Here is a 26,735-nt window from a genome sequence, read left to right on the forward strand (position 1 = left end):
CCGCAGCCCTCCGAGTTCTGACAGACGTCGGACGCGCATGTGTGTCCATTTTATAACCGCTGCGTATTGGATTAGACTACAGAAAGAACGGAGGAGTTGCTTATGGACTATCAAGCTGTATAAAAGTGACCGAGGCCAATTTTGAGATCTCACAAGAAAAGGGCTGAAATGGAGGTGAGATCCACAAACGTTAAATTATGCGAGACGGCTTCCCCAAGGCTTTTGGAGCGAGGAGTCAGATAACCTGTCTGATTTCTGCTGCTACTGACTTGATCCAGAAAGATGGTGCCATTCCCTAAGTCTCAATATTTGTGCCATCGCCGCAATGTGTATGCAGTCCTGGGGAAAGGGGCAAGTTCAGTGCTAGGACAGAGAATTAGGCATTTACACCATTTACACCACAGCAGCCTCAAAAGTGAGGAAGGCATGCTTGATCACGTAACTATTATTAATGTTTGCCAGTTTTCTACTTCATAAGTCACGGACAGAGGTTTGTAGACATCCTCTAGTGTTTACCTCAACTCAGCACATTTTATGGGACCATCCTTCACAGGATTATCGTCAAAACTCTGTGTTTTTTGAACATGGAAGGAAAGACTCTCCTCCCTTGGTTTCCTGAGCCCGAGTGTCCTGCTGTAAGCCACGATGTCAGGCTGTCTCTGTGCTCCCCGCTTTGTTTGCTGTGAGCAGATACTCACACAGCCTGCCATGGCTGGTCTAGAGTCACATCTTTCCCTTCTCAATGGAATTTAAAGATTCCACCATCCAGCTGCCTCTTTTTTTTTTTTTTTTTTTTTATGGTGCCTGCTCCTGGCCTACCATGTTACCACCTTTTCTATTTGTTCAGTTTTGCAGGTGTTTCCCATCCTGTCCATCTTCCCAAATACCTTGCATGATCCTGTATAGGCGTGATTTTGACATTTCTGCTTTTCCATCAGCTGTACCAAACATTCTTAAACTTACGTGCCTTGGAGCAGTCCTTCTGGTAAATGGTATGGCTCTACTAATGCCATCAATTTTAATTAAGACAGGTGAATCTTCACCGTCTTGCCCCATAGTTGCACATCAGGCATCTTTACCAAGATGGACCTGTCAGACACATATTTGGACAGAGAATAATTTTCTGTAGCAGCCTAGAAAGCGTGTGAGGCTGCTGCTGATGCCTTGAGGTCTAGTGGCACGTGGTCCTTGCCAAAAGCAAACTGAAAGCCAGATAGGGAAAGGTTAAATGCTCAGACTGGAGGGAAATGAGTTAATGCGATACATGTCCTGGTGAGAGAACTTGCTGAAGGACTTCCAGATGTCCGGTGCAGGCCCTGGAGACTCAGTACACACGTAAGAGGGTGAGCACACTCACGCTGGGGAAGACTGGAGGGTCTGATAATTCCTAGTGAGCAACCCAAACCTGATCCTACCACCCATACTCAGCCAACAAGCTACTGATAAGGATGGGGAACACCTTTGTTGCCGTCACATCTGATCAGTGTTGGTCCCTGTCTTCATCTGGCGTCCAGAGCAGCGTACCAGCTCAGCACACCATTCCCCCTGCTTTGCCTCGGCCCCGCCGTGCTCTGTGCACGGGGTCACAGCTGGGGACAGAGCCACAACGAGCCCCTCTCTGCAGCCTTGCTGATGCTGGGGATGGTTTTCCTTCAGACCAAAGGGCTGGGAATGGCTTCACGCACACAGCCTTTGGAGAGTGGGGGAAGGAATAGAATGAGCTTAGAGCCTGCTTTTAAAATGGGAAAAAACACCTTTTCTTCCCAAACTTCAAAGCAGAACTGACTGATGTGAACCTTGGGTGCAAGTCCGCAGTACTGCTGAGCTCTGTGCTTCGTCCCTGTCACCTTGCTGAGGGCATGAGGACTTCAGGCAGCTGCGGGTAGAAGATGATGACCAGGCAGCTCAGCTTTTCCATACGGCACAACAAAGGTGGGGTGCAATTGTTTCAGCCCATCTAGCGACGGGTGGTGATGGAAGGCAAGACTCAGCGTTGCAGATTGCAGCAGCTACAGGGCCTCGAGCCTCCTCTCTCCGCTGGGAGTGTTACCTGTGCTCCAGTGCCTTCATGTTGGTGCGTAGCTGGCCAAGCTCCGGGGCGCAGAAGCAGCGAGCAGGCATGAGGCCCTCCCTGGCCCTGCCTGTCTGCAGCGAGACCGGGTGAAAAAAGTTTACCATTGCCTGGGGCAGCAAATTCTGGGCCAGCCCTTTACTGCTTTTTCTTTTTTACTGCTCCCCTTTCACAGGAATAAGGATGTAGTTCTCTCCGCTTTCATCTGTGGGCGACACACACGCAGCCTGCCTCCTGCTCTTGCAGCACTTCAGCACGTGTTACGCAGTCGTTAGCCTCAGACCAAGCCCTGGGACACATCTGGCCCTCACAGCAGACCTTGCTGCAAGGTGAACGAGCTCAAAACAGCTCAAGCCAGAAGGAGGGAAAACATCTAACCTGATATGCGAGGCTGGGAAATGAAGAGAAGTCCTGAAACTCTGCCTAGAGCAAAAGCCCACCTGTTCTGCAGACCATCTTTCCGTGCCCTCCCGTAAAAGAGGAAAACACTCTGAACTGCTGCCAGGGTTAGAAGCACGGGCAAAAGTAACCTGCAAGCTAAATTCTTCGTTCCTCAAAACTGAATGCCAACTTCAACTGTACGATGCTAGCTTCGCCCGTTCGCAGATTCACCCCGTGTCCTCATTTAATACTTTACAAAACGTCGGCGGAGCTGCAGGTATACACCCTGCACACCGAGCGTGCTTGAGAGAGCTTAACGACATGCGATGTGGCTTTTATTACCCTTACTGCAGTGACAACACAGCTGCTTCCTGTGTATGACAAATGTACTTCTTCCAGTCGGGGGTGGGGTTAAAAGAGGTGATTCGGAGACACCGGCCAACTGCACGCGCTTTGCAACATCTGGGCAAAGTCAAACAAATCGTCTGGATTTGGCTAAGGAGAAGGGCTCGAGAGCTGCAGGAGGGGTAGCTCTGCCTTCTGCAGGGTGGTCGAGCCGAGACCCCGGGTTCAGCAAGCTCCTGTATCCCTGCGAGCTTTGCCTTTCACTCCCCAAGTGCCAGGTATGTTTTCAAGACTGGAACAATTCAGGATCTTCTCCTCCCCTGCAACGGGGATCTACGTGTCTGTTTTTCCATGTGCGCATACCCGTTTACAAAAGGGAGGTATTTAGAGTCAAGTCTGCGACAGAGCCTGGATTTAATTAAGATGTCAGTGCAATGAATCAAGCCAAAAGAAAGAAGTGCCAGAAAATACAAATCTTTCCTCCCATTCCCCTTCAGCAAGAGGATGCAATCTGTGGACCTACCGTGGCAGCCCCAGCCACATCACCCAGGACGGTGACCACTCGCTGCTCTCGCAGGTGGCCTGCGTGGCCTCAGGGGACGGCAGGTGGCCCCGCTCCTCCTGGGCATCGCACGCTCTCATCTCCAGGGCTTTGAGCACCACCGACGAGTTGGTGTGTTTCAGCAAGGCCACGGCCTCGCTCCGGCTCACCCCTGTCAGGTCGATCCCGTTCACGTTCAGGAGGATGTCACCTGAGACACGTAAAACGGATGATAAAAACCCCTGCAAGTGTTCCCAGGACCCTCTCCCCACCCTCCCATGAACAAGCGAGTCAAAGCCAGGACCAAGAGCTTGCTGCCTGATGAGGCCGTTTGTTAATCCTATCGTTTAACGTGGCCGTGAAGCATATGCTGGTAAACATGCCGCAGGCACGAGGGAAGAGGCTAAATCCCCGTACACAGGAGCATCGCCGGGCTCTGGAGGCTTTGGTCCTGGTTTCTTGTCGCGTCACATGCTGTATCTGGAGCCAAACGGCACAGCCGGGGTCCTGCGGTACCAACAGGCTTTGGTACGGGCACCTGATGCTAGTCCAGGTCTGTGAAGCCCACTTCCATCTAAGAGCTTTTGTACCCAACCTGAGCTTGAAACCTGAAAGCTCGAAGGTGGCTTTCCCCCAGCGCTCCCTAAGCTGAGGACTGAGCTCCAGCTGGGTCTTTGCTAAGTTTGCTTTGTGGAATAGCATGTTATTATTTTAATGTTAATGCCTGTTTGAACGGCCCCGAGCCAAAACATCTTTCCGTGTGCCTTATTTATAATGTAGGCACAGCAGCTTCAGAGAAGAATGCAAAGCTGACCTCAATTACTACAGGGAGAACAATAAAGGCATCATTAATGTCATGCAAGCGGCCACAGTGCCAAGTGTTCTGGCTGCTTCCAGGGCAGGCCCCAACGCCAGGGCTTCCCTGGGTGCCCTCTGTGCTTTGCCGGGATGTTCCTCCGGGCAGGGGCTGTATTCCCTGGCACTCCAGGCAGCGCGACGTGAATGTTAACCTCTTCTCGTGGTCTGCCCCGATGAGAGAGACAACAGCCTAAGGGCTGCTCTAAACCGTGGAGGCTTATGGCGCTGTTATAGCATCACGCATTCATTTGTTTCTAATTTTATCAAATTAACTAGGCTGAATTTTCCATGCTGCCTCATGATGCATATTTTTTCGGAAAACGTATCCCACTGAGAGGCAGTCATTTCCCAGCAGGGGGAAAGGGGAAAACCTGCTGGGTTGCTCCTGTTGTCGTGTTCTTACATGGGTTTTGCTGAGCAGCCGTAGCTCCCGCGAAGGGGAGGTTCCACCCCGGATGCTGGGGCTCGGCTGGGCTGCAGCTATTCTGCCCCACTTTTGGGTGCCTTCACTTCCCTCACACTCAGGATTTCCCTCCAGCTTCTGGGCTGAAGGTGAGCGTCGGGGATGAAGGGCCAGGGGACGGGGAGCTGTGTGGTTGCTGGATGCAGGGTACCGCGGTACTTGGCCCTCGGAGATGTAACATCCTGAAAACAGAGTTTCACCATTCCTCTACGTCCTGGTTTGTGGTAAAACAGAACCATTTTTCTGATTTGTAATTTTACTTTTTAGCCGGGCCTCTTCTATCTGACTAAAGTCTGAAATTAACAGCATATTGTTCAGAAGCTGTTCACTCTCAGAGTGATAAGACCTGATTATACCAAGGAACGGTATGCACAGAGGCTCTTGCTTAGACTTATTGCTATAACAACCAAGGTCAGGTAACTTCGCTGTTTGCCCCGTTGGAGGGTCGGAAGCGGAGAAGCGTAGAGGGGTCCCACCTGCAGGGAGGGGCAGACGGGACAGGTGACCCAAAACTGACCAACAGGGTATTCCATCCCATCTGCATCACGCTCAGTATAAAAGGTGAGGGATCAAAGGGGCAAGTCTCTCGCTCTCTTTCTTCAATGGCCGACATCCGAGGAGGACCCTGTCTGTTTGTCTGACTTTGATCCCGATCCGAGCACTCCTGACTCCAGATACGGAGTTCAGCTCCTGTCCGTCGCTGACTCCAGTCTGGGACTTTCCCTGTGTCTGCTGGTGCTGCGATCGTCATCCTGGGAGCTGGATACGATTTTGTGTATATTGTATACCTTTTTTTTTTTTAATTTTTATTATTCTATTATTATTTGCTATTTCCTTATTTATTATTATTTTCATTAAAGTAGTTTAGTTCTTTTTCTAAACTCGTAACTCTTCCTCTCCTCTCTGAGGAGAGGGGGGGGAAGGCCATCTGTCGTTCAGATTGGCCAATGCGGCCAAAACCGCGACACTCTACTGCCTACCTATTCCTGCGAAACCCACTGATAAAATATGCTCCTCATCTTACTCCAAAGGCTTATTCATGCAGAGGGAGAGAAGCTATTAATTTTGTCACTCTGTTACATCGAGAGCCAAATGGAGTTATGAAGCCAACGTTTCCAGACATGATATTGAGCCACAAGGCACTGACATTGCTTCACGTACGATGGGAATTCTGCTCCTGTATATTGCTTTCAAAGCCATGACAAAGCAGCACAAAAATTTACATTAAAAGCCCATGCAGATTGCACAATGAAGATTTCAGCAGTTTAGGAGATGTTGGTGCAAGCTCATTTTCCTGTGAAAAACTGTGGGGTTTGGTTGGGTTTTTTTGGGGCCACCAGAATCTGCCTACATCCCACTTCACAGAGGTGGTTACTGCTGCATATTATACACCTCCTGGTTGCTGACTTGAGACCCTCTAGTCTGACACATCCCAAAAGTCTATGGGATGGCTGAAGATGTCAGGGTGGGCTGCTCTTTCACTATCCCTCTGTTTCTCAAAGGAATCCTTTGAATTAAAGCGGGCTTTCAAAATCCCCTCTTTTTACCTGTTTTTATCCTGCTGTCTCTGCTGATAACTCCTCCAGGTTCGACGCTTATCACATAGATAGGCAAATCCCATTCCCGGTTTGATGCTCCGCCTGCTACAGTCATTCCCAGCGATTCTGTGTGATCTTTCCGGACAGCCACCACCTTCTCGTGACAGGTGACGGCGTGAAGGGCGCTCTGTGATGGAGAAAACAGCAACGACAAACCCAGTGGGCATGGGGACCTCCCTGACAGCTTTGGCGTTTTCCTACTGAAATGAATATTTGTTAATGGAATACAAAAGCGCTTCCCAGCCGCCTGCCACGCCTGGCCAGATGGCGGGCAGGACTCTCTCCGGGGCTCAGGCATCTGCGGAGTCGGAGCTGCCACCAAGATAATCCGTGCTTTAATAGTTAAAGTCAGGCACTTCTCCCGCCAAAGTCAGAAGTGGTTTAGTGTTGAGATTAATAGAAGCAGACCTTTGAAATGTAAATAAGGAATCTGATTTTTTTTTTTTTAAATGTTCTTGGTATTAATATCACCAATTGTCCTCATATCTTTGACTCTCAGGTCACGGTTGTTATCTCGCTGCTCGCAGTCTGAACATCATCTGTGTAGTTAACGAGAAATGGTCCACCTGGGATAAAGGAATAAAACTCGTGGGGAGAGATTACAAGATAAACAATTTGCTCTTCCAGGTTTCTGTGTTTCTCTATAAATTGGTGGGAACACACTTGAAGAATACGTGTTTCTGTTCAGGAAAAAGAGAAGGACATTTATAGACTGAAAAGGCAGCAGCTTCCAGGGTGCTCTTCCTATTGCTTGTGCTTAAAAGGTCACTTTGGGACAGCCACCTCTACCATCTGAGGACAGTCATCCCCTTATTCCTCCCGCTGAACAGAAAAAATTACAAGCACATCACTTGTCAGGCAATAACTGGTGTATGAGGGAGGGCGAAACAAACTCACAGGCGGCCTCAGGATGGAGAGGCAACACAACCTCCAACAAAACCTGCGAACCGAAAGTCACGTTTAAAACGCATCCAGTTCTTACAGAAGAGTTCAAGACACAAGGCTGCTTCTCCACAAAATCTGGATTTAAACGTTAATTGCTTTTATTTCCTGAAGTATTTCATAAGCTGTGCTTCTGGCACCAACTCCTGAAGATCCCAGCCCCTCTTGCAGGAACAGCACCATCCATCCCAGGCCCGCACGTAGATATAATAGCATGCTGCTAAATACATTCCAAACGTATATTAAAAAAAAAAAAACCAAACCAAACATTCTCATTCACAAGTGTGGCCTCACATTTATAATATGCAAAAATAACCTATAAATCCATAAAACTCATTTAAAGCCACGTTAATCTCTTCTTAGAAATCTGAGATCCCACAGAGACATTCCACCTCGATTCCTGAGCCACCAGCACAGAAAGCGGAGCAGGCACGTCCACGGCTGCTCCCACAGTAACGACGATGGATGAAGGAAGGCAGCAGCAAGAAGCTTTTATGGGAGTAGGGCAGGCTATATCTTTGTTCTGTGGGGGTCTTTTTAAGGGGACGTTCGGTGGAACTAACTTCACATCAGGATTTCTGTGGTGCAACATCAATCACAAACCCCAGGAACTTTTAGCAACTTAGCAAAGGGTCTCTAGATGCTTGAGAAGAACGACAGTGGCTGCCGCAGAGCTCCAGGAACAAAAAGGCAAAGAACGCAGTGGAAAAGGTCTCCTCTTAGTCACCAGGGCAAAACCCAAACTGATGTAGTTGTTTGGACATATCACATCCGACCCATGCAGAACACAGGCGCTTTGTCAGAGTAATTGGGCTTACGGCTTGCAAATAAACCTAAACATTTCTGAAGGTTTTACAATATTCTCTTTTTAAAAAGATATAAATGCTCTAGTCCACATAATTTTAACCTTTTACCTTTGTCTTTAAGGTGTAAATGTTTTAAACATCGTTCTATCTTTGTCCAAACTAAACTTAATGTTTCATCGATATTTGTGCAAAAACATTGTCCTTTTTCCCTTGGAAAGAAATGGTTTTCCATCAGGAAAATGCCACTTCCTGAGCACGTGGGGCAAGGGCACCACTAATTTCCATAAAAATGCAGTCTGAAATTTTGTAACAAAACATGAAATTGGAATTAGACTTGCAGCTCTGAGCGTTCAGAGCAAGCCTGTTACTTACGCAGTGTCTGTCATGTCTCAGACACCAAAAACGTTACCAGATAAACCAGCCGATGCTCTGGTTGAGGAACTGGTGCAGAGACAAGCAGATTTCAAAGCAGTGCTCGGTAACAAATTGTCCTGTTATATTTCAATGAGGAGTCATAAAAGTACTGGTACTAGTACGCTCAACCACGTAGGACCAGTTTTCTGTTGAAGCTGCTCTTCCACATGTCATTTTTTACATGGTCGCAGATAGAAAGGAATTGGGGTGGCTGGGCTGAGACGAAGGCAGTGATGAAAGGCAAGTAAAGCCTTTCTTAGTAAACACACGTAGAGCTTTCTTGGAGGTACGGCTGATAATGAGTAAACCAGTTAAAAGGCAATGTTTATCAGTGACTGCATTTCAATGCATTCTCTTCTAAACAATTGTCCTTCTCTGTCATTTTGAAGTGACCTCGGAGGTCAGGAGAAGGAAAACATAACAGTTCATCTCCTTCTCTCTTTAGTTGTTTTTTTTCTTTTCTGTATATTTACTGGAAAATAAATATTTACAGCAGATTATCACAACATCAAGGCCTTGACACGTGTCTCGCAGGCAAAAGACGTAGGCTGTATCTGTTAGGAAAATGTACTTCACCTGAAGGCTAACCTGCTCGCCCGGTCAGAAAACATTGCCTGCTCGAGCAACAGGGCGACAGATTTGTTTTAAGTACTAGACAATTTGTTAGAAAGGAGTAAGAAAGCCGTTCCAATTAAAAACAAGTGCTATTTAATTAATGGCAAAGCTCCCACTGACTTCAAAGGAATCAAATCTGGCCCGTTTGTGCATTACAGCCCGACCTAACAACCTCGGCAGCACAAGAAAGTGTTTCTGACATCTTCTCTCTTCTGCAGCCAGGCAGCAGCCGGAGCAGTTTGGGCTGTGCCTCCCCCCAGCTCCGTACCCAGGAAAACAGCTCGGTGGGACCAGTCTCCCGGCACACCGTCACTGCCGCCAGAGAAGGACGTGGTCGCTACGGACCGTCCTCCTCTTCCTCCAACGCGCCTTGTTGGCTGTGTGGCTGATTGATTGCCATTGGCATCGGCCTGAAAGAGAGCCGCCTCCTCGTGCTCTCCAGATGGAGCCAGGCTGTCACGGGGACAACGGGCTGGGCCAAAAGTGGTTCCTGAGCTGTTGTACAAGCGAGACGGCTGCTGGACGCTGGAGTTTATTCTTGGTGCTGAATACAGCCAAGGTTTGAGAGCAGATTTCAGCCCACGTTTACACACGTGCTCTACAGCAAGAGCTGCTTCCCTCAAAGAGAACATTCCTGACCTGCTATCACCTCTTACAGTGAGCTCAGGGGGCAAAAACCACCTCAAAATTGATCAGAATTCAAGTCAGTTAGCAATCTCTCTATCAATGACACCTGATAAAGCAATGCCACCGATGGCAGCGGGTAGCAGACTCATCAAACCACGCACACACCGGAAACTGTCTTGACAGTGAAGTCTGCCCAACAAGCACTGCCGGGGTTCGGAGCGGGAGCACTGCCGGGGTTCGGAGCGGGAGCACTGCCGGGGTTCGGAGCGGGAGCGTGGGCTGCACTAGGACACTGCACAGGCCCGCGGCCTGCGAGCATTACTCCTGCACTAATGTCTATTTAAAAACAAATAACATTTTAAGGCTGCCAAAGCCTAGAGTTTGAAGAACTTGAATTGCAAATGATGTTCAGTTAAACCTTCAGCAAAGACGCATGAGAAATTCAAACTGACACACTCATACCCTGTAAAAGGGCAAATAACACTCCAGTAATGATTGTATCAGACCAAAAGCCCACGGCGCCTGAAGCTCGTCGTGTCCACCAGCTGTACGGATCTCCTGATCTATTGCCAGAGCATTTGCTCTAATATAAGCCCTCCACTGCACACAGACAAAGCTAAAGGCAGCTAGGAACAGCTTAGAATTTTCTTTCTTTTGGCGGTGATCTTCCCTGGAATGTGCCCAAATGGTGGCACTGGACAGAAGCCCACAGCAGCACACCCCCTCAGGCACTTCTGTAGTGCCCATCACTTGTGGCAAACTGGAAATCCCCCTAAAAGCCGTGACCTATCCAACAGAAAATGATTCATTAGTCTTTAAAGGACTGTTACAATGTCAACACTGGCCCTTCAATCTCACAGCTGCCCAAAATAACATTGGATTTACCAGGAATTCCCATCTAACGCTGCTTGGTACAGAGAGAGAAAATAAGGATTTAGGGCAGTTTATGGAAGACAAGTCGTGTTCCCACATAATCCCGTGTGGTATCAATTAATCAGATCAACGCGGTAGAGCTAGCAGGTGCTTGGAGCTTCGCTGGGAATGGTACAGTAGCAACGCAAGCTACTTGCTGTCCTACACATATCTCCCTAAGGAAATCATTACTTCGTTAGGAAGTAATGCCTTGCAGATGCACGATTAGTTGGGCACTATTTGCTACCGGGTAGTAGCTACCGAGCATTGACTCTGCTCTCTGGCTTAACTCCTGCTGATCCAGTCTCACCTAACAAGGGCTGTGGTTATGACTTTGTGGAAAAGGAGAACTAAAAATAAACACCAATATATTTTTTACACACAAAACCACTGAATAACGAAGTTAAAAAAAAAGAACAACTGGGAAAAAAAAAAAGGGCATTTTTAAGCATTTGTAAAACGTGGAGCTGGGCTTCTCTCCTGGCTGACAGCTGTGCACCTGATCTGACAGCTGGTTCAGTCCAAAGGTCCCTCTAAAGACACATCTGGCTGCCCATCAGGCAGGATGGATTTAAACCAGCCCTGCCTGCCCACCTCCCTCGTGCAGCCCTGGCACGGGTGGCCTGGGGACCAGCTCACAAGGGTTTGCATAAGTGGTGACACTCGGAGCGATTAACATAAATTAGCCAGGCACGTGACTTCAAATTCAGTGAAATAAACAAATCCAGCTCCTGCAAGGACATACCTTGTTCTGTCTACAGACAGAGTAACATTGAGTAAACTCAGAAAAAGTGTTTGGTAACCAGAGCCGTACCTGGGGGAGGTGGTGGCTCTGTGCTGTGTGGCCCTGGATCGGGTCCGGCCATGCTGCATGTTGCCATCCCTCACAGCCCCCATCCCATGCGAGAGCAGAACCAACAGGTTTGGGGTCCAAAGCTCCACAGAAGGACAGCACTATTGCAGTGGCCGCAGGGACTGCAGCCACCAAACTGCCAGCCAGGTCAGAGCACAGGTGTCTTAAGTAATGAGCCACAGACTAATAATTACCATAATTTTCCAGCAACTTACGGCAATCTCTCAGGCCAGCGTATGAAAGCTTTTTTGCCTGAAGACTTTGCTCCAGATGGAGAAAGTTCAGATAAGTCTCTTATTTTCGTTGGAGCACGTTGCCCTGTGCTGGCTCACAGAGCTGGCCGGGCCCATGCCCAGGCCAGGAGGCTGCGTGCATGCCTGCCCCACCGCTGCCCTGCACCTTCTCATGCCCTCCCCACCCCAGACGGAGTCACAGAATCACAGAATGGTCAGGGTTGGAAGGGACCTCTGGAGATCATCTAGTCCAACCCCCCCGCCAGAGCAGGGTCACCCAGAGCAGGTTGCACAGGAACGCGTCGAGGCGGGTTTGGATTGTCTCCAGAGATGGAGACTCCAGGAGTCAGGGCAGAAGCTGTGGATAAATCATGAGCTCAGATTTTATGTTCCCAATGCAAAATAAGCCAATGCTTCTTCTGATGACGGAAACCAGAGATGACACCCCGAGACACTACGACACTGTCCACCCCCCAGTCCCCTGTCCCACGGACAGCAAAGAAACCACGCGAGCGCTCGTGCCCTCACCTTGCCGGGGTTGTTTCTCTCAGGAGGACAGGGCTGGGGGCTGCCGTAACTCCAGCCTGTCTCCTGCAAGATGTCGGGGGTCTGCTGCCTGGTCTGCCGCGACACGACGAAGTGAACCTGCTTCTCGCTGGCCTGCGGGGAGGAGGTACAGCATGAATCCCACCGCACCGGAGCAATAAACCCCTCCACTTCAGCCCCAGAGGATTCACGAAACGTGGGTCCTGTTTAAGCGTGGTCTGAATTTCCCACTAATGTGGTCGCATTGACTTAAAGCAGTAGCATCAGTTCAGGTCAATAAAGATCATAAAAATTTACTGCCTGCTACTCTACAGTTCTCTTGAAAATTTGGTGTTAACATTGAAAAATCCTTCCTATCTGCCCCAAATTTGGCTGGAAGCAGTGATCCACCACAGTGAGCACTCATCAGCTCTCACACACACCTGCGTCCACCACGGGAGAGAGACAGACAGACAGACAGAGCTGTTGCTGCTGGATGGGAACTCAGGAAAAGATGCAATTAACCCTGTAACAAGGGGTGGGCTCAAGTGTTGGTGGTGAAAATGGGGAACAAACGATGTAACTGAGTGCACCTGCAAGTGTCAGGTGGCTTAAAGAAAGGGATGTGCAACCATTTTGAGAAATAAAGTCCTACTGCAGCAGAGCACAGAGAAAGAGGGAGGGCACAAGCAAGGACACAGAGTAATGGAGGTTAGAATGGGAAATCAGCTCACACTCGCACTCTAGCAACAGGAACTGCAAAATCAATTAACCCAAAATAAGCTCAAAATGCTTCTGGGCCTTTTTGCACAACGCAGTCGTAATACTTATGTGCCTGAGAGATGCTGCAAAGCTTCTACTGAGTTACGTTTGCTCATGGTTTTTTAAGGTGTTCTGCGTGTGCCCAATACCAGTGTTATTAATTCTGTGTACAGGTGAATTTTTTCCTGTCTTATTGAATCAGCCCTGTTTCCCCAGAAGCAAGGCCGGGCTGGATGGGGCTTTGAGCAGCCTGGTCTAGTGGGAGGTGTCCCTGCCCAGGGCAGAGGGTTGGAACTGGATGATCTTTAAGACCCCTTCCAATCTAAACCATTCTATGATTCTCTGGTTCTAAATGGCTTCATTCTTCCTGCAGTGAGGCTCGTATGGATCTGTTCAAGACAGGAGCGATGCAAAGATAGAGCTGAGGGGGACTGGGGTTTAGCTGGGTAAATCGTAGATGTCTGCCACAAGGGCAAACCAACATACTGAAGTGCAGAAATAGCCTCAATGCTATAGAAGCATATTCAGAAGACAAAAAAAAATTAATCCTCTAATCTCCTTCTCTCCAGGCTAAAGACCCTGGTGCTGTGGCAGGCAGGAGGGGCTCTTAAGGGCCGGTCTCCAGAGGGACTCCTGCCTCTTTGCTCACAAGTTATTACCGAGGAACCACTCAGTATCTGACATGGGGCCCTTCACAAGCACGTCTGGAGGTCTGGTCCCCCTGGGGCTGCAGTAGCGATGCTTGTTGGTACCGCAGCCCCGGTGGCATCAGACCTCCCGACTCGCTTGCTGGCACGCTGACGTGCCCTGCTCGCTGGGGAGAAGCTCCAAGGAAAGCTGGCGTTGAACAAGCAGCTGGAAACCAAACCCAGATCCAGTTGCGCTATTGAAATCAAATCTCCCGCAGACAATTAACAGAAGCCAGAGGAGGCCCCTGGGATTTTTGTTTTTATAGTCTGGTTTGTCTTTTCTGGAGCTGGATTCAATAGTAGTAGCTGAGAGTTAAAAAATGCTTTTGAAAAATGTCACTATAGTTTAAAAAAAAAGCAACCTACCTCTCCTAAACCTCCGACTTCAAGCCCGAAATGTGCATGTTCAGGCTGTGCTATTTCCAAGGAAGGTGATATTGCAGTAAAAAACATGCACTTCTTTGTTACTTTCCCAGTATCTTGGGGGAGGCTATTTTTTTCACCAGCAACTCAAGTCTCCACAGCTTCATAATATACCAGTTGGTACATAGAGACATATTTCAAAATAACTTTCTAGATATTTTTACCAGGTCTGTTTTAACAGAATGCTAATTCCCGGACTCTGGACTCAACTGGTACCCAAAAGCAGAACACTGTATCTCAGGAGAAAGGAAACCGCCCTGGTCCCTAGTTTGTCGCGTGGTTGAGACGGAACTGAACAATACAAGCCTAAACTTCCTAAGGGCACATGGCCCCACAAAAATCCAGTTTTCTCTTAAAACAAACAACTTCAACTTACGCAACTTCTGTTTAAAGCTCATCTGCTGCCACATGGTTAGTCTCAAAGTTGGTTATTTAGAGGAAGGTTGTAAATGTGATTAATTCTTGTAGAACAACTAGCAAAAGTTCAACAAGGGTCTCTATTGCAATGTCACATTTGTCTCCAGGTCAGTCAAGTTAAGTAATTTCTCAGAAGTCCAGAGTGTTTTAAAAAGTTATCCAAACAACAAGACCAGCTTTTGAATTTACGTACTTCCATATAAAAAGCCATTAACATTTCTACTGATCAGAATATTAATTACTGCTTCGTTCTGATCCCTCCCTCCCTCTTACCACTTGTTTTTCCCCCACAATTCCTTCTATGTTTTTTTTGTGCCGAAGCAAGAACTAAAGAAATGAGGTTAGCTTTGAGACTCGAATGCAAGTAATAGCTGAGACAATCTGCCAGAACCGAAATTTGTGCTACAGCCAAAGCGAACCAAGCAGGGAGACACGGTGGCAACTTCTGAGCATCTAGCAGGCAACTGCCTCTCGAAAAAAGGCAGCAGCGCTGCTCTCGGCAGAAGCTGCCCCGTCTCCTGCAGGGATGATGGAGCACGGGTGAGCTCCGCATCACGACCTGCTTTATGCCGACGGCGTTTGTTGTGATGGAGACAGGGTCGTGCGCCTGTTGCAGCGGCCCCGAACTCCTCCGAGAGAGGAGGGTGAACATCTGGGTGCAGTAAAGTCTGGCTCAACCCGTGCAGCTCAGCTTGATGTGCTCACAGGAGCACCCACTGATCTGTTACCTTGTTCCTTTCCTTGTCGCTCCCATGGAAAACAGATGTGGAATGTCACGTTATTTAGATTAAAAGTGCCACATCTGACACGAGGCCATGACTAAAGATGACGCGACAAATGGGAAGCAGCAAACTCCCAAGTGTTACGATGTGTGCACGTTCCTAATTAGCACTTACGCGTTTTCTTCGTTTCAGTTCTTGTGACTGAGCTTATAAACAGTCAGACACCTAATCTACTGATTAACAACTGCTTCACATATGCTAAAGTATAATTGCTAAAGGCCTAAAGAATCAAATTCATCTCAAATATTCATTATTTAGAAGTCAAAACTCATCAGATTCCACAGAAATCTGATGTTTTCCCAGCTGTGCTTGGGCTAATGAGCCACCACCACCTTTTATCTGTTTTTAAAGAAACCGATGGCATATTTGAAGCTTCCACCACCATTGATTTATGGGTAGATGTAGTGCTGAGTGACATGGTTTAGTGGTGGTTTTGTCAGTGTTAGGTTAAGGGTTGGACTCGATGATCTTAAAGGTCCCTTCCAACCTAGACGATTCCATGATTCTATGATTAATTTGGAGGCCTGAATGTACCGTGAGTGACACACACTGAGGTCTCCACAGGCAGGATATTGTTGAGAAATCAGAGGACAGGGTAAAACATCCCTTCGTGTAAGAAGCAAATGCAAAACACTTGTGGCTTCAGTATAATGGTTTTTCTCTGGCACAACATGGAAACAGGAAAGGCAAATGATAATTGATGAAAAAACATGACAAAAAAGACACAGGTTCTGGGAATTTTGCATTAGACAAATGTGATTCATAGAGCTCACATCAATGCAATGTAATCCTGGCTGTTTGGAAACCTGAGTCTCCCCTTTGATGGGCATGTTGTTTGAATTCCCAGGGACTGGTGTGCATTTCAAGCATTATTATAAATAACATCCACTCTTTGGAACCCAATAAGAGCTTTAGTTGCGTTTTTAAAGACTTGTGTGTGAATGGTCTCATTAGTCATTTTTTCCATTTCATCTCTAGGCTGCATGTGTTTTTTGCTTATGAAGCACTGTTGCCTTGTTTTGTAGCCATAAAGAACTGTTCCAAGAATACCAATTTTTCAGAAAGGTTTTCATTCCAGACTTGTTCCCCTCAGAGAATTTAAACTTCTCCCCCCACCACCGCCTTCTGCTCCCAGTTAGTGAGCTACATAAAGTAATCCAGAAAGATGCTGGACCAGAATTTCAACAACTGGCATTATGCAAGGGGACGGCCTTTTCTTTACCCATGCTATGAACTTCTCCACAAAAGTCGGCTACAGCCACCTTGAACCTATGCTAAAGGAGGAATCCTTTCCACAAAACGCATGGATCTGAATGCTTCTTTCAGTCCGACTCACGGTACCTTGATTATACCTGTTGGAAAGGGGAAGCAGCCGGCCTGATTTGACATCGTGTTATTAAGGCACAAGAAATTCTTCAATGTGAAGAGTCTATGTGCCTCCAAATGAAACGTAAAATTGCTTATGTATAATAACTGCTATAAATACGGGATAAAAGCAACAAAAGATCCTTGGCTTTGCTTATGTTGAAGTTTTCTAAAAATGCAGGCCATAAAGAATGAAAACAAATGAAAATAGTTCTGGAGGGGAAATGAGGCAGAAGCTGACTGATTTTGTAGCTGAGAAAGGCACAGGTTTTCCCTCTGACAGTTTTGTGGCAAGACTGTTTAGTGCATTACACAGGCACCCCTTTAGTTCTCCATGTGAGTCTAAATAAAGATTTATAAAAACTACAGCTACAGATCCATGTTTTTCCAAACATCTGGATTTCCATATGCTGGATTTAGCTAAGAAATATCTACAAGGTATGGAGTACCTTCGTAAAACACACCCGTGGGAAATCACCGTGCCTGGGAGGATGATGCTCATCCTGAAACATGCCGTCCATTGCCACAGGCCGCTCTGGTCTGCTCCAGGGCTGCCCCGGGGAGCACTGTGGCTCCGTTGGAGCTGGAGGAGTCAGGATCCAGCTGGACCAAGTGGTGTTAGTATGAAAGCTGGCCTGCCTTTCGGCAGATGGCATCACTCGTTGGTGATCCACAGAGTATATGGATGTTGACATTGATCTGTACGTTACAAAGCCTGATGATAGCAGGCATCACTGCAAGAGCCCATGCCCATAGTCACCCTTGTACCCACAGTGAAACCAAGGAGCTTTCAGAGGTGTAAATTCCCATCCAGGCCTGACATGTCTCCTTCCCTCCCTCAAATACACACTCACTAATTTTGACCCCTGCTTTGCAATAGATGGTGAAACTATACTTCTCGGTTTTAGCAAAGTTCAGAAACTGGTGTCAAAGCGATGGTGACAAACCTGTATCAGCTGGGCCGCGCTCTCTGGACTGCCGTACCGATGGTCGTGCCCATTGATGGCCAACACCCTGTCGTTCTCCTGAAGCTGTCCATCACGGGCAGCCACGCCGCCTTCCAGCAAGTTGAAAATAAATACCCCCGGTTCATCGGCCTTGCGGACCAGCTTTATTCCCAGCTGTTCGTCCGGGCTGCTTTTGTTTAGCACAACATGGAAACTGTCATCCCTATTGCAGTGAGCATCAAGGGAAAGTCCGCTGTTTCGGCACCGGTACCGCTGCTCTCGGAGCACCGTCAGTCGGAGCACGTGGCAGGGTTGCTTCAGGATCGACAGGGCGTAGTTGTGAGGCACATTTTTGATGTCCATGCCATTTACCTGGAAGAGAGAAGCGTAACTCAGCAGCAGAAAGACCGTCTAATCTGAATTGGCACGGGAGAGGGCAGATGTGTTTACACAGATGTCTTCATCCGAAGTGACGTGTGCTATTGCAAACTGTGTCACGCAGGAGGCCAAGTTTGCAGTGCAGAACAGTCTTCCGCCCAAGGAAAGGACGCACTGTACAGACACTTTCTGCCTTTTCTTTTTTCCCCTTTCTCCATGACAGTGTCCAGACATACATGTTATTTTTCAGCTTTATTATTGCTCTTTCCCAAGCTCCAATATCCTTTCATATATCTCAGTTTTATTCCACTGGCTTCTGATTTCAAGTCGCCTCGCCAGCCTTTCCTTTCACTCCCACCACTTCCCTGCTGTTTCTCTTCTTCATTATCTCCCAGCTGTTCTAGGTACAGTAAAAAAAATATTCCCCACTAATGAATCTCTAATTAAAATGAAGAAAAAAGCCTCAAGCAGAAGCTTAAATGCCCTGGATATTTGCTAGCAATTATGCTGATATACCACACCAGAGAATTGGGCTTTTTATGTGTCTTGGTGTTTTCCAGGTAAGATTTATCTCAGATGGGGGTAAAAATGCATAACTGCCACTTCTTTAATTTGGCTGGGGAAAAGAAAGAGAAAAAAAAAGAGCTTCCAGTCAACCCTGCCCTGTTTGTGTATGTAAGAGTGACTAGGCACTGCATTTTATCACTGCCAAATGAAAACCAGTTGCAAGGTTGTAATTCGTTGCTGGCTGGAAAACCCGAATCGGACAAGTCATTTCCTTGCAGTTATTTGCATTGCACAGGTTGAACCATTTAACTATTAAGAAACGTCTCCAAACTGCAACAGAAACATTCACCGGCACAGACAAAAGCGTTCGACGGGCGTTTGTTATCACGGAGTGCCTGTGTGGGCACGACGGGGCTGTCCCCGCTGCGGTCTGACGGAGGGACTGCATCCCTAGAGACACAGCTCAACTAACTTTTAAGTTGCCAGCTTGGGTACCATGAACGGCATGAGCTGCACCACCATGGGGCTGAAATTCCTGGGAATCCTTGGTAAATCCTCGGGCAGTCAGCCACGGCCGGGGAGAGCTGAGCCGGGCCTGTCCGTGCTGCAATCACGGCTTCCCACTGCAGTTTGGATGTGCCCTGCAGGAGCAGTTCTGTCTCAGTGGTGCCATTAACTCTGCCGCTCTGTGCCGGCACCACGACAGAAAGCTTCCCAAAATGCACAACTGGGTGACGCTCACCCAGATGCCTCCTGCTTACCAACGCCACCAGCCAGGCGTGCCAGAGCAGGCAGTAAGATGGGCATCCAGAGTCCCACCTGGAAGACGACCCCGAGATACGCATGCCAGACCTTGTGGACCGCCCCACTTCCATCTCCCGTAGCCTTATCCCAGCTAATGCCACACTGGTTAGCCTGGGTGCTGGCACCAGTCTATCCATGGCAGCATGGCCCAGGGGGAACAAAGTAGCCTGCTCACGTGTTTCCCTGTAATTTGGAAAACCTATGCTGAGTTCTGCCACCTCTGGACACCCTGTCACCAATATTCGAGCCAGCTGAGTTACGCTACTTTGGGTACACCTGGGCGAGCTGCAGCTGGAGCTTTGCCTTGCAACGTGAATATACCTCGTGCACTCCAACTACACACCATCAAAACATCAAAGCAAGGAAAGAAACCAGTATTTTCTGTCAGCATTAATATAATTTAGCATCCTTGCAGAGCTCCAAGTCGCTGGGGCAGCTGAGAGTACAGTTCCCATTCAAAAGCTACTGCTGAAGCCACCGCTCACAAGACACATGATCTTTAACCATCTGGCCTAATTCTCATTCATCTGTTACACATTTCTATAGGAACAGGAGCAGAAGTAGAAGCCAGCAGCTAATGCCTGAACGCTGCTCAAGTTTGTTCGCAGAGATTTCACCTGTGGCTGCTGGTGGAGCAACGCTCCCAAGAGAGAGCGGGCAGTGTCTTGTGCTCTGCGCCGATGAACACATCGTACAGGGGAGACAGATGCCGGAATAACTTAACCCTGATCAGGCCCCTATCGCCTGTCCTGGTGTAAGTGGGATGTAAGGCAACGGAAAACCTCTCTAACTCAGATTTGAGCCCACAGTTCAGTAGAAACAAACTGGGCAAAAAGCCCAGCCCCTGCTTTCAGACAACTTCTGTACCACTGGGTCAGAAATGCCAGCAGTCTATTGTGCTACTTTGCATTTCTGATCTACCATGTTTGGGTAGAAATCAGAGAGGCCTGGTAGTGAAAAAGAAAAAAGAACAAATCTGTGAGGCTCAAAAACTGTTGAAATGAATGAAATCATCACAGCATGCAGAGGAACTGAACATCTTTCTGCCCACACAAACAAGCAACACTGCAAATCTCACCTTACGATGAATTTACACCGTGTTATTCTCTGTTAGGGTGCTTCTTCTTTGTACCTCCACAGTACTGTACCTTTAGTATCATGTCTCCAGGCAGCAATCTTCCATCTCTGGCGATCACCCCATCTCGATAGATATGCTGTATGATGATGTGAACCAAAGGAGTCTCACTGCCTCCCACAATCCGAATGGCCAGGTTTTCATGGGGATCCGTACGGTTGATCTTAATGCAGGTAATTTCCCCATCTGGAATCAGGTGATACAACCTGGGAAAACCTGAAAATGCACATTGTAAGGTATTTATTTGACATCGCAGCTCTGCTTTGTTAAAACATGCACCTCACAGCTTTGAGTACCCGCCAGTTACCCAGACTAGGTTTTAGGCAGGGGTGTGATTTATACTAAGCGGGGAGGAAAGGATACGTGTTCTTGCTGAGTGGACTTGAAGGGATTTTTTTTTTTTCAATTAATGCATTCAAACTTCCTTTTTTTCCCCCACAAAACACAGCCCTAAACCTTTCGTATAATCCAGAGAGACGACATGTACTCAAAACCAGCTACATGTGCTAATATTTTAAGGGAACAAAGTACATTTTTTGTCACTAGAGACCCCTCTGAACCAGGCCATGGCTCCTTGCTGGCCCTAGAGCAGATGGGCACGGACCCCTCGAGAAACATCCATCCCCGCTGTGGTGGGCTGCACTCTCTGTCTCGCTGGTAGCATCCCAGGCTACCCTGTTTTCCTCCTTTTTTGATGCCATAGCTGATAACTGGGTGCTTGGCTTGTGACATTCAAGGAAGCGTTTTTTTACCTTCAGCTGGCAGAAAAGCAAGATTTCTCAGGCAACCCAAAGCACACAGTAGTTTCCCTAACAGACCCCTCTCCTTTCATCCCTGCTTGGACTCCAGGAAGCAGGAATGACTGGCTCTTACTACGACATGTCTGTATTAAAACCCGAGTATGCTCAAGGTGCCTGGAAGGAAGATTTCTGCTGGTCCTGGTGATCTTGGTGTGGGGAAAAGGGACCTGGTGGACAGAGGTCCTTTTTGTATTTATAATGCACTGGATAAAGAGTATCCTCTTCCAAACTCTGCTTTTCAACTGGCGTGTTTGCTTTCACAGCATATCACTAATACTTCCTTTCCTTCTAGGTCAATTCAAAATTTTAATCCACGTTCAACAGTGAGCAAATACGAAGCATAAGCACCAGTGAGTTTTCTAACACAAGTGTAAAAGCCTTCAACTATTTTGAATCCCCCGTAGGTGAGAAAAAGCTATTAAATTTTTTGTGTGGGGGTCCAATCCAGCGCTTATATGAAAAACCTGTTAAGTTAAAAAAAAAAAGTGCTAATATTTTTTCAAGAAACTGTATTAGAAATAAAAGTACAGTGGCTGTTACTAAATAGCGGTGAAGTGTTAAATGAAAATTAACGGAACAGTAACCGAGATGATAGAATAAATATTTTCCAGTACAGAATTAGCAGGCAACAAACCAGCAAGGCACCAAAACCTTTTGGGAAAGAGCAAGGGGGAAGAAAGAACAGGAAAAAAATATGAAGAAGCACCATGTTGCATCCCTTACCACTTCTTTGATCATATGCTCTTCGAGGCGGGAAGCTGTCTTCCTCCACGGCTGTAAAAAGCACCTACCGGCAGCACAGACTTCGACTTTGTGGTTTTATACAGAGTTGACAGGCAATAAAATTCTATCTAGATAACTACACAGCCTTCATCAACCTAATATCCAAGTACTCATTTAGTTGATACTCTCGTAGTAGCGGATTCTGTGTGAATACGGGCTTACTTCAGTTTTGCACACAACTTTAACGTCTCAGGAATGGAAGGTGGTTTATTTTCCCCACACTCCTCGATTTTCTGAACGTTATTTGCCCGGCTTGTAACTTGTTCGCGTCTCTCACGCCTGAAGGGTGCATTTACTCCATCTAAATCCAGGCCTCTATGCCAAATATGTAATTTGGTGATCTACTTGCTCTGGCAAGTGCGTGGGCCCCCAAAGGGAGCGATAGCTGCTTCACCACTAAACGCACCCTGGAGGTGCGGAGCTCTCTCCGCTGCTACGTAAGAAGAAAGAGGCAGCGGGGTGCCTAAAGTCCAGCCATACAAGTACTCCTCAAAAATCACCAAAGGCCTGACCCCCCCGCATCAGAATAAGCGTGCACATTTTACAGTGTCTGTGTGGTTAGAATGGGTATTTATATATAAAAATGCAAATGGGAATCTGGGCCTCCAGATCTTCTCTGCATGGAAATAGCGTACGTAAATATCTCCGTATATTTTTCAGACTACCAAAGCAGTGCTATAGCAGAGCTCCTTCCATTTCCCATTGCATGACGATTCACCTCATGTCCTGACAAACTGCGCTTTTTGACTCCAACACTCAATTCTCCCGTACCTCGTTCTGAAAACTTTTCTAAAGGAATTACCCAGTTACATTTCTTGACCGTGGAGAACTGTGGACTGAAGGAGCTATTGAGTGTCTTACGTTATTTCAGTCTGTAATTATCCCAGAGCAAAATCGGAACAACCTGGCAGTGAACAAGTCTCTACACTTAGATGACTTACATATATCTTTATATAAGGTATAAACTTATCTAAGTTTCTTTACATCTTGAACAATGCCTTAACTGGTTTATGAAGTCTTGCAGTGGCACTTGGTTGGCTTTCAATATGACTTCATGCAGATTCTTTTAGAGGAATTTTTAATACCTAATTTCGTTCCAAAGTGTGCAATCGACAACAAAACGAATGTTTCCAATACATTTTTCTTGCCAGTCTGCAAGTCACTAAGGTTTCTCTTTTCATAGTTGGCAGGATGTACTGCCTCACCTCCCGTCTTCATTTGATTTCTGTTCTTTATTGAATACAACTAATAAATTGCACCATTTTCTCCTCAGACGGGCCAAGTAACCAAAGTAACTCCATGATCCCTTAAATTCTGCTCGCTTCATTGAAGACTTGCCTATTGCTTTCATCGCAGGCATACACATGAACGTTTGTACTACCAAGAACCTAGGCTGTCCTAAGTGGCAGGCCAATGCCTATTTTGATAAAGTAACAGTAAGTCTGACAAACTGAATGTATAAAATACACAAATACGTATATTTTTTTAAAAGAAAATTCACGGTCACCTTTTCACCAGACGTTCTGCATACATTGTGTGCAGTTTGATCAAAACCTACCATGCCTGTCTCAAGAGGATGCTGTGTCTGGAAAGCAATGTTCTTCGACTTGAGTGTTTCTAATGTAAACACCATACCCAGAAGGGGTGGACCTTGCTCCAGCACCTGGTTGCGTACAGCGAATGGGACCCCGTCAGCCCAATTTCAGGGACTCCAACTGGGTTAAGGGCTTGTACCATTCACATATACACCGCCTGCTGTGAGGTTGGAGCACCACTTTGCACAGACCCCATTTTCCAGCCCTTACACTCTTAATTACAATTCTCCATTCCCTTTGACCAGGTTTTCCAGAGCAGGAAAACCCAGGAGTATTGCATACCTTTCTTTACCATTTTATATTTCCAGTTCTTAAATACCGAAGAGCTGCTGAATCTAGAAAGAAGTAAACTTTCTGTCTTGTTTTTGGTGATTCTTGCAGGTTTTCCCGCAGAGTGTGGTGTTTTTGTCACCGGGGGTTGTATGGAGCATTCTGAATCTGTCAATATAATAAAAGGTCATCTGCATTCAGAAAGGTTCTGTGTGCTTTTTTTTCCTCAAGCAATATTTTCCTTATATTAGTGTGCAATATTATTGGTATTTTCACACATCCCATTACAGTAACAAAAAAAGATAGGAGAGACCAGCTTTACACAGTAAACTCCGCTTGTCTGGTGTGACGTAGGACAGCGAGCAGTTGTTAGTGTAGTGGCCGTGAGACTGTAATACAAAATTTTAAGTACGCTTAATAGTTTATCCCCACCGTTTATAATACTTAATGGTTGTGTTCTTTCAGTGCTCAGGTTTTGGCTGACTGCTGCGTGCACCGTGCTCCTTCTGACAGTGCTGCCACGAGGACAACTCCTGTGACGAAACCCTGTGTAATATTTGCCATGACTCTCGAGTCCAGATTAGTCACAGGTCACTCTTGTGTCTCAGGTTGCAAGTCCTTATTTAGATCAGAAGGTCTGACCGATGCGAGGTGCCAGCCCACCCCCACAAATAAGGCTATCTGCAGGGACACACGCTCACGCTTCCTAGGACCTGGTCGCTGGAATTTAAATGAAGCTTGTGTAACCTATTCTTGGAAAAATTCTTGTATCTGTGAATGTCACATGCATTTGTACTAGCGTGGGACTTCATTCTGCAACTCTTCCTTCCCAATTGATTTTCATTTAGCATTTCATTCTCCCAGCGGCTTGCCATCATTTTGATTTAATGCCTCCATTAATTCCCCAGGGATGCTGGTCCGGTACAGGGAGCAGGTAGAAGGCAATGCCAGCTCTAATGCCTCTTCCTGCTTCTAAACATTCCTCTCACTAAAGGAGTCCCAAAAAAGCTAAAATGAAGCTGTTGCAGAGTTGAATGTGTCTCACAAGAGTTGTGGCCATCTCATCTACAGCAGGCAAAGTTTATTGGTCTGCAGTGGAGGAAATGCTACAGAGACAACCTCGTTCTTCTGGAAATTCCCTGTCTCATCGTCCTAGAGCAGGATGCTTTGAATGAGTTCTGTAAGATGTCCAACAGCTGTTTTGGAAAATAGGAACTGCAACTGAATCAAATCTGGGGAAAACAGGAACAGCATGGCATTCCTGCTGGGTGCAGCCTCCCTGAGACAGACGCTGGGCTGTGCTGTCTTGTCCTGGGGCTGGATAAGCCCCTTTCTTTTCTGCACATGAAATGGTTGATACCTAGAGCCATCTGCGTTTCACTTACCTTCTTTTTCTTCACATACCTTTCCCAAACATTGAAGTATTTATAATATCTATCTATCTATCTATCTATCTATCTATCTGTCTGTCTGTCTGTCTATCTATCTACCTACCTACCTGTCTGTCTATGTATTTTTTAATATATAAATACATATATATGTATATAAAATATATATATTAAAAATACATCGGGGCTCAGAGTGAACAGTAGGAGTGAGATACACCCATACATCAGGAGAGTCTCTTCTGTGGTCCTGCCAGTGCCTGCCAGGGCTGCCTTGGTCTTGCTGCAAAGCAATAACAGATGGTAGAACTACCCCCACCATGAGACTAAGAAGAATGAGTTTGACTTTGAACAACATTTGACATCCTCAAGCAGTCATAAATTCAATTTATTTTACAATGGCTTGACTGCAAAATGGGACTGATGAACATTTTTGAAAACCAGCAGCAGGGCTCCCTTTTACTGCAGGGAAACTGCACAGAGGTTTTTGCAATTGCATTCCCAAATTCTTTTCTCCTAAAGTGTTAGCTGGTTTATGACTTGTATTTGTAGATAGCTTTGAGTAAAGAGCATACATATATATATATATACTCACGCACACATATAGTCTTTCTTGGAAGGGAATTTAAAAAGTGTGATGCCAAAGTAAGAGCGCAGTGATACAAATAAACATAGCAAGGCTGGAGTGGTCTTTGCTTGGAGATATTTTATCATTTAAGTAGATTGTCAAGGTCATTTACACTAGTAGATCCAGTCAGAAGATATTACATCTTAAATGCATCAGTGCCGGAAGGAAGCCCCTGTCACCTTCCCTCACGTCTCAGAATGAAACCAACTCTCTTAAATTATCCTAACTTCTACTTCAGACCTGGAAAGCTATTTGTAGCTGTAAGCGCTATTAATGAGATTACTCTCAAGTAGATATCACAAGCTTGGGTGCTGCACTACAGACGGGTAATTTTTTGCATGGATATTTACAAAAGAACAAATTTTTAAAACACAGAAAATTCTAACATCTCCTTCCCCAAACATTTTCTCATCAGTGTTTGCACTTTTCATTCACTTCTAACATTTTCTTCGGTCTGGACGACGAACAGTTCCCTGCTGAAACGGTCAGCAAAAAGCTTAAACAGAGGAACAAAGAAAGTATGAATTATTTAAATACAAAATGGGTGCATATGACATGGGTTAAATGAATCAAGCCACAGGTTGCAAATGGAAATCATGAAGTGATCTTCACAGCGCAGGACTGCTACCAGCTCCACGTGTAAGGTACCATTAGACTGTAACTATTTCTCTGCTGTAATTATACAGAAATACATTTGCCATTATACATCATATTTTTCAGTGTCCCTGAGGAGCAAAGGAGTTTTCCAAAACCAGTACTGCATTCAGTTTCGGGTTAAGCAGAATCATGATTATTTAAATATTTTTTCTCCCCCGTCAGGAATGATTATTTTGTCTTGCACCCTCACACTCACATTGCAACCAAGCATTGGCCCGACAAAC

At 46.5% G+C, this 26,735-nt stretch overlaps 1 protein-coding gene across 8 annotated transcripts in view; it reads right to left on the reverse strand.

Moving 5' to 3' along the window:
- The window catches only part of LNX1 (ligand of numb-protein X 1), a 128,634-nt gene that overhangs the window by 4,583 nt on the left and 97,316 nt on the right, over positions 1-26,735 (reverse strand). For 6 of the 8 annotated variants that reach the window (XM_063336455.1, XM_063336456.1, XM_063336453.1 and 3 more), the window contains 6 exons: positions 23,854-24,009; positions 20,407-20,609; positions 17,570-17,941; positions 12,188-12,319; positions 6,207-6,384; positions 3,321-3,549 (listed from right to left, as the gene is read on the reverse strand). In XM_063336455.1, coding sequence (XP_063192525.1) covers positions 3,321-3,549; positions 6,207-6,384; positions 12,188-12,319; positions 17,570-17,941; positions 20,407-20,609; positions 23,854-24,009 — 1,270 coding nt within the window. The remainder of the gene's footprint in view (positions 1-3,320; positions 3,550-6,206; positions 6,385-12,187; positions 12,320-17,569; positions 17,942-20,406; positions 20,610-23,853; positions 24,010-26,735) is intronic. The other 2 variants (XM_063336457.1, XM_063336460.1) reach the window with 1 other exon arrangement.

The sequence above is a fragment of the Chroicocephalus ridibundus genome, chromosome 5, assembly GCF_963924245.1.
Source record: "Chroicocephalus ridibundus chromosome 5, bChrRid1.1, whole genome shotgun sequence".
Lineage (NCBI taxonomy): Eukaryota > Metazoa > Chordata > Aves > Charadriiformes > Laridae > Chroicocephalus > Chroicocephalus ridibundus.